At 42.1% G+C, this 8,352-nt stretch overlaps 1 protein-coding gene across 1 annotated transcript in view; it reads right to left on the bottom strand.

The window, feature by feature from the left end:
- Positions 1-248: 248 nt before the first annotated feature.
- The window catches only part of HEATR4 (HEAT repeat containing 4), a 44,489-nt gene continuing 36,385 nt past the window's right edge, over positions 249-8,352 (bottom strand). The window contains exon 17 of the mRNA XM_047735461.1: positions 249-558. Within this exon, the coding sequence (XP_047591417.1) occupies positions 400-558 (159 nt within the window). The 3' untranslated portion in view covers positions 249-399. The remainder of the gene's footprint in view (positions 559-8,352) is intronic.

Genomic DNA, 8,352 nt, shown 5'->3' with positions numbered 1-8,352 from the left:
GTTTGGGTTTCAGAGGACTCTGTATACAGCTTGCAAAGGATGATGGGTCTTTAATATTTCTACTCTAGTAAAATTTGGAGCTCTGACCTATAATTAGTATATAACCTTTCAAGGGTATGGAAAAACAGGCTCAATCACCTAATGTGATGTCAATTTTCTTTAACCCTCTGTGTAAATGATGCATACTAAAAAACCCAGGACTACTGTTAAATAGAATTTTCTTTATAAACATAATGACAAAGAGACTGTACAACATCAATTTAAAAAACAGAATGTGACTAGGTCTACTGCTGTCTGTCTTGGAGCAAGAGAAGGGCTCATCCTAGAAATGATCACCTTTCCTCCCAGGGAACGAGGACATAACCCTGGAAAAAATTTCTCTCTTGAGTATTTACCCAGCTAGACATCCGGGGGGTCAGATCCAAATGGTCCCATCATAATCCTTTTTTCGCGGGCAGTGCGCAGATCTCTCACAGGTGATGACTGACTTCTGCTTCTTGTGTGTAGGTCCAGGACTGGACTCTGCGACCATGGATTTGGTGTGTGGGGCCTCACAGGCTGCAGAGAAATATTAACACGTGAGTGCCTATGCCGAACATGTGGTCTCATGTAAAAGGTAGACCCAAAGGGAAAGCCTCTTCAGCCACGGTTTATCAGAAGAGCTCCATGAACAACTATAATACATAATAGAATTTATGGCTTCAAGACCTGTCCTCCTTTGACCCCAGTCAGAAGCCTAATGTGGCAAATATGCCCAAATTTCCCACTCAAGAAGGCTTGGGCATCTGTGTGACGACCTTTGGGATTAGCCTGTATTTTTTATGTCTTTACAATTATGCAGAAGTAGCAGCAGCGACGGGACGCCCTTGTAGCTATGACTGGAGAGACCTATTCCTGGGATGCACTGAGGAGATGGATTCACACAGGGTGAACAGTCCCCGGGGACAGAGCAGTGGTCTACTTCAACCCCATAAACCAATGTAGTAATGGCCACGGTTGAGCTTGTACCTAGGTTATAGCATCCTCAGGAGTCTAGATAGTTCTAATATCTTTTATTTATTTTTAAAACAATTTTTAAAGATTTTATTTATTTATTTGACAGACAGAGATCACAAGTAGGCAGAGAGGCAGGCAGAGAGAGAGGGGGAGGCAGGCTCCCCACTGAGCAGAGAGCCTGATGTGGGTCTCCATCCCAGGACCCTGAGATCATGACCTGAGCCGAAGACAGAGGCTTTAACCCACTGAGCTACCCAGGTGCCCGATAGTTCTAATATCAATCAAGGTTTCTGCATTACTCCATGGGCTAATAAGAAGGATGTCCTCTGTGGAGAAAAAAAAAGGACCTCACACACCGCTGGTGGGAATATAAACTGGTACAGCCACTGTGGAAAACAGTAGGGAGCGTTCTCTAAGAGTTAAAAATAGAACTACCATATGATCCAACAATTCCACCTCTGGGTATTTACCCAAAGAAAACAAAAACGCTAATTTGAAAAGATATGTACATCCCTATGTTTATTGCAGCATGATTTACAATGGCCAAGATACGGAAGCAGCCCAAGTGTACTTCGATAGACAAATGGATAAGAAAGATGTCACACACACACACACACACACACACACACACACACGCACACGAATATTACACAGCTGTAAAAAAGGATGAGATTGTACCATTTTCAACAACATCGATGGGCCTAGAGGGTGTTATGCTGAGTGAAATAAGTCAGATTGAGAAACACAAACACCATATGATTTCACTCATATGTGGAATCTTTAAAAAAAAAAACAAACGAAGGGGTGCCACCTGGGTGGCTCAGTCCGCGGAGTGAGTGACTGTTGATCTTGAGGTCTTGAAGTAGTGAGTTCAAGCCCCACACTGGGCCTAGAGCCTCCTTAAAAAATAAAAATAAATAAAAATAAAAATTGTTTAAATGAATAAAAAAAACAAATAAAAACGAAATATGAATAAACAAACAAAAAGCACAATCAGACCTATAAATAAAGAGAACCAACCAATGGTTGCCAGAGGGACAAGGGTGTGGGGAGATGGGCAAAATAGATGAAGGGCTGTGGCAGATAAGGGCATCTCTTTCCACTCCCGCTCTATCCCGTACTGTGAGGACCTTACATACACACAGGTGGAGAAGTCTGAGAAGTCTACATAATGTATGATCTCAGTTATGTGACCTTCAGGAAGAAGCAGAACTATGAAGATAATTCAAAGATGTGTGATTGCCAGGTGTTTATGGGGAGAGAGGAGGCTGGAACGAGTGAAACACAGATTTTTAGGAGGTTAAACCATTCTGTGTGATACTGAAATGGTCCATACATGGCATCACACATTTGTCAAAACCCGTAGAACTGTACAGCACAGGGTGACTCTTAATGCATGCAGGTATTAAAATATCATTTAGGGGATGCCTGGGTGGCTCAGTGGGTTAAGCGGCTGCCTTTGGCTCGGGTCATGATCCCAGCGTCCTGGGATCGAGTCCCACATTGGGCTCCTTGCTCAGAAGGAAGCCTGCTTCTCCCTCTGCCTCTGCCTGCCACTCTGTCTGCCTGTGCTCGATCTCTCTGACAAAATCAATCAATCAATCAATCAATCAATCAATCATTTAGGAGATCAGGGGATCCCAGGAAGGAACGAGACTCTGACGAGATAACTGGAACCTCAACTTAAATATCTTTTGTACAGATAATGTGATGATAAAAATATTTGCAAGCATAATTGTATATTAGAATAACATTCTGTGTGGAAGTTACTTCAAAACGGAAATGTGAGTTTGTAAGTGTCAAAAAGATAATCCATTTCAATTGTAAAGAAGAGCTTTGTTTATTTTTTTAACGGATGATGGTGGGCATCAAACTACTATGCTATGTAGATTCGATTGGATGTACTTAAAAGAGTGGCATAACAGTTTTAGTTTAAAACAGCAATGTGGGAGGTTCCTGGGTGGCTTAGTCAGTTAAGCATCTGCCTTTAGCTCAGGTCATGATCCCAGTGTCCTGCAATCTGAGCCCTGTATCGGGCTCCCTGCTCAGTGGAGAGCCTGCTTCTGTCCCTCCCCCTACTCATATGCTCTCTCCCTCTCTCTCTCAAATAAATAATAATAATAAATATAAATTATATGTATATGTAACTATATGTAAATATATGTATAATAAAAATAAATAAATAAATAAAATCTTTAAAAACAAAATAAAATAGCAATGTGTCAGGTGCCTGGGTAGCTCAGTTGGTTAGGCATCTGTCTTGGGCTCAGGTCATGATCTCAGGGTCCTGGGATCAAATCCCGTGTGGAGCTCCCCACTGAGCAGGGAATCTGATTGAGATTTTCTCTCTCCTTCTGCCCCTCCCCCACACATGTACACACACTCTCCCTCAAATAAATAAATACTTTAAAAAAAATAATAAAATAGCAATGTGTAAATGCTGAAGTCAATTAGATCCTTTGCATCTATTTAAACTTAAAGTGAAAACACTTTTGTTTTTTTAAGATTTTTTTTTTATTTTTAAGTAATCTCTACATCGAACATGGGGCTTGAACTCCTGACCCCAATATCAAGAGTCACATGTTCTACGGACTGAGCCAACCAGGTATCCCAAAATGAAAATACTTTGGATGTCAATTTAAAAAGTTAAAAAGGTCACAAAGTTTTCCACCATTCTTTCAGAGGGTTTGTAAGCAAAAGAGTTGGAAGTCCAACATTCTAGACAGCATCTTTCATGATTTATATCAGGACTTGGCAGACTTTTTCTATAAAGGGCCAGATAGTAAATATCTTAGGTTTTGAGGATCAGACGGTCTGTCTCAAACCTACTCAACTCTGCTGTTGTAGCATAAAAGTAGCTACCAACAGTCTATAATGAATGAGTGTGGCTGTGTTCCAATACAAGGTTACTCGTGGGCACAGCCATTTGAGTTTTGTATACATTTTATGTCACAATATATTATCTTCTTCTGACTTTTTCAACCATTCCAGAATATAAAAATCAGGGACACCTGGGTGGCTCAGTTGGTTGGACGACTGCTTTCGGCTCAGGTCATGATCCCGGAGTCCTGGGATTAAGTCCCGCATGGGACTCCCAGCTCCACAGGGAGTCTGCTTCTCCCTCTGACCTTCTCCTCGATCATGCTCTCTCTCACTGCCTCACTTTCAAATAAATAAATAAATAATTTTTTTTAAAAAAGACAGATTAAAAAAAAAAAAGAATATAAAAATCATTCTTAGTCCACAGAGTATATAAACACAGGAGACAAGCTGGATTTGGTCAGAAGGCCACAATTTGTTGGCCCCTGATTTATAGTAATTTGGTAAATGAGTCTTACAAACTAGTAAGTCACTAGTCTCAAAGCTAGACTGTAATCTGCCTCACATTTGCCAAAGCAAAGGCCTAGTCCTTGAGGCCTTAAGCAAAATAAATCAGAAATATATGAAGTAAAACATGAAAAGTTTCTTCTATCACCAATAATCCCATTCCCAGAGGCAACCTCTTTCTTCAGTTTGGAAATGTCTTTCCAGATACTCAGCTATGCAGACACACATACATATGCACACATCATATATGGCTTTAAAGAAGCTAGGGCCCCTGGTTCACTCACTCTGCTAAGCAGGTGACTCTTGATTTCGTTCTTGTAAATTCAGGCCCACAATGAATGTAGAGATTGAGTAAAAATAATAAAAAATTCAAATAATAAGTAAATAATAAAGAAACCATATATAAATGTATATGAGTTGTGGGTTCTTAAAAAAGATTTTATTTATTTGACAGAGAGAGAGAGAGAGAGAGAGAGAGAGCACATAAGCAGGGGAAGTAGCAGGTAGAGGGAAAAGCAGGCTCCCCACTGAGCAAAGAACCCAGTGTGGGACTCCAACCTAGGACCTCGGGATCATGACCTAAGCCAAAGGCAGGCACTTAACCAACTGAGACCCCAGGCGCCCTGTGACTTGTGGTTTTTTTAACAAAAAATAAGACAACATATATTTTGCTGTGCAATTTGATTTTTCAATTTACTATATGTATTTTTTCTTAGGTGGGGAGGGGCAGAGAGAGAGGGAGAAAGAGGATTTTTTTCCCCCCCAAGGTTTTTTTTTTTTTTTTAAGATTTTATTTATTTATTTGACAGAGATCACAAGTAGGCAGAGAGAGAGAGAGGAGGAAGCAGGCTCCCCGCAGGGCTGGATCCCAAGACCCTGGGACCATGACCTGAGCCAAAGACAGCCACTTAACCAAATGAGCCACCCAGGCAGGCACTCTTCAAGATTTTATTTTTAAGTAATCCCTCCACCCGACATGGGGATTGAACTTACAACCCCAAGATCAAGAGTTGCACGCTCCACCAACTGAGCCAGCCAGGCGCACATGGGTGAATATTTCAAAGGATAGATTCCTGAAAGCACAATTACTAGGTTTAAAGACATTCAAATTTTTATATTGATGCAGTCATCCAAAAGTTCATACTAGGGTTTCTCAATCTTGACACTATTGACATTTGGGCTGAATAATTCTTTGTTGCAGGGCTGTACTGTACATTGTAGAATGTTTGTTAGCATCTCTGGCCTCTGCCCGTTAAATGACAGTAGCAACTCCCCTGTTGTGACAACCAAAAGAATGTCTCTAGACAATGCCAGATGTTCTCTGGGGGCAAAATCATTGGGTTGAGAAGCATTGCCCTGGACATTTTCCTTTTATCTCACTTCCTTCCAACAACCTCTCATATTTTCCTCCCTTCATGATGGAAAAGTACTCAAAGGAACTTGAGTTCTGAATCCAGTGTGTATCTAGTATGTATCACCTGTGAGGTAATAGAAAAAGTATATATTGGTCCCTCCCACCACCCACTCCTGGCACAGAGCTACTGAAACCCTCATAATTTCCTAATAATAAGAACACTAGGGGTGCCTGGGTGGCTCAGTGGGTTAAAGCCTCTGCCTTTGGCTCAGGTCATGATCTCAGGGTCCTGGGATTGAGCCCCGCTTCGGGCTCTCTGCTCCATGGGGAGTCTGCTTCCCCCAGCCCCCCGTCTGCGTCTCTGCCTACTTGAGATCTCCGTTTGTCAAATAAATAAATAAATAAATAAATAAATAAATAAATAAATAAAATCATTAAAAAAAAAGACCCCCTAAGAGCATTTCTTAGTTCTAATATTTGTCTTTGACCCCTTCCCTGACACAGGGCTCTTAAAACCTTTGTAAATTCTTAAGTGATGAGAGCACCTGGAGCATCTTTTGGTCTATTGAGGTAACCCTAGACAGGCTTCTGGGTTGGGTCGTCACCAGAAAGATCAAGCCATGATTAGAAGCTTGGGATTTTCGGCCCACCCCTCATCCTTTAGCGAGGGGAGAGGGGCTAGAAACCAAGTGAATAATTAATCATGCCTGTGACAGGAAGCCTCCCTAAAAGTCCCAACAGTATGGAGCTCAGAGAGATTCTGGTTGGTGAACCCATCCACATCAAGAATGGGATACATACCCCAACTCCACAGGGACAGAAGCTCCCCCTGTCAGGACCCTCCCAAACCTCCCCACCATGCATCTCTTGGTCTGGCTGTTCATCTGTCTCCTTTATCATATCTTTAATAAGCTTGTCAATGTAAGTGTTTCTGAGTTTTGTGAGCCACCCTGAGAAATTAATTGAACCTGAAGAGGGGGTTGTGGGAATCTCACAACCCTATTTGATTTGTAGTCAAATTGGACAGAAGTTGAGGGTAACCTGAGACCTACTACTTGTAATTGGCATCTGAAGTTGGGTAGGAACAGTCTTGTGGGCCTGAGCCCTTACTTAACCTGTGGAATCAGACGCTCTATCTCCAGGTAGATAGTGTTAGAATTTAGTTAAATTGTAGGACCCCCCCCCTCAGCTGATGCTGCAGAGAATTGCTTGTTGTGGGGAAAAACCTTCATGTAGCTGGTGACCAGCAGTGTCAGAAGTTAAGTGTTGTGAATGTTCTGTAGGCGAAGGGTAAAGGAGACAAATAAGATAGACATGGGAGGAGGAAATAACTGGGTTTTTCCTTATACAAGAGGGGAAAACAGGTTTTTCTAATACATCACCCTCTACTATTGAGACAGGGAAACTGAAGGGACCCTATGGGGAAAAAAAGTTAGTTTCATTCTTTGCTCCTTTTCCTGCTTCTCATTAGGACCTGAACTCCCACCCTGTACCACAGCTTCTAGTACAAATAATGTATGTCCTCCTTATAAGGCCAAGTAGTTAATGATTTCTTTGGAGCCTCCCAGCACATGACCAGAGGGGTGGTCATGTACGTTTTTCAAGACCCCTGGCTCCAGGGCATTAGTGACTTATGGAGGACACCTGAGCACTCATCTTTGTTTTGACCAGTTCCTGCATACCCAACACATACACCAGACTACCGTCCTCAATAAAAACTCCAGACCCTGAGCAAAGACAAGACTTATCCTTCTTTCCTTTCCGAGTCTCCTGGACACTCTGTCTGCACCTGCACTCTCTCTGTCTTCAATACACTTTGCTCTCACTTCCTACTGGTCCAGTGTGAAGCCAAGGACCCTCCTGGCTGGTTCTGAGGACCCCCTCTATGTCCAAAGACCCAGACAGCTGGTGTCATTATGGGCTAAAGTATGTCCCCCTCCCTCCCAAATGTTGAAGTCCTAATCCCCAGAACCTCAGAATGTGATATTTGCAGAGAGTAAAGTGTACCTTAGTCCAATATGACTGGTGTCCTCATAAAAGAAGAGGAAATTTGGACACACATTTTTACAGAGGAGAGATGGTGTGAAAATAGGGAGAAGATAGCCTTCCACCAAGACAAGGGGCCAGCTCTCAGAAACCAACTCTGCCAATACCTCAATCTCACGCTTCCAGTCTCCGGAGCTATGAGAAAATAAATTTTTGTTTATGCCAACAAGTCCATGGTATTTTGTTATGACAGCCCTAGCAAACTCTTATACCCTCCCAGTGTATTTGAATTTTAGATAAAGAATGAGTGAAAAAGTCAATGACTGAGCCAAAGGAATAACTATCTAGCAATGGGTTTTGGCAGTGGAGATAATTTGGGGCATTTTCCTGAGAGGCTTCAGATCATTCTTTGCAAGCTTAAACATGGAGTTGGCTTTATTTAACTTGTTTTCTATAGCAGCTTCTCTGATGAACAATTACTAACAATTACTAACTTCTATAATCTTAATGTCAGTTTCCTTTGATTTATTTTATATTTTTTTAAAGATTTTATTTATTTGTCAGAGAGAGAGGAGAGCGAGCGAGCACAGGCAGACAGAATGGCAGGCAGAGGCAGAGGGAGAAGCAGGCTCCCCGCCAAGCAAGGAGCCCGATGTGGGACTCGATCCCAGGACGCTGGGATCATGACC

Source organism: Lutra lutra, chromosome 7, assembly GCF_902655055.1.
Source record: "Lutra lutra chromosome 7, mLutLut1.2, whole genome shotgun sequence".
NCBI classification, from domain to species: Eukaryota; Metazoa; Chordata; class Mammalia; order Carnivora; family Mustelidae; genus Lutra; species Lutra lutra.
Note: the sequence above shows the minus strand (reverse complement) of the source record. Positions and strands in the feature narration are given on the sequence as shown.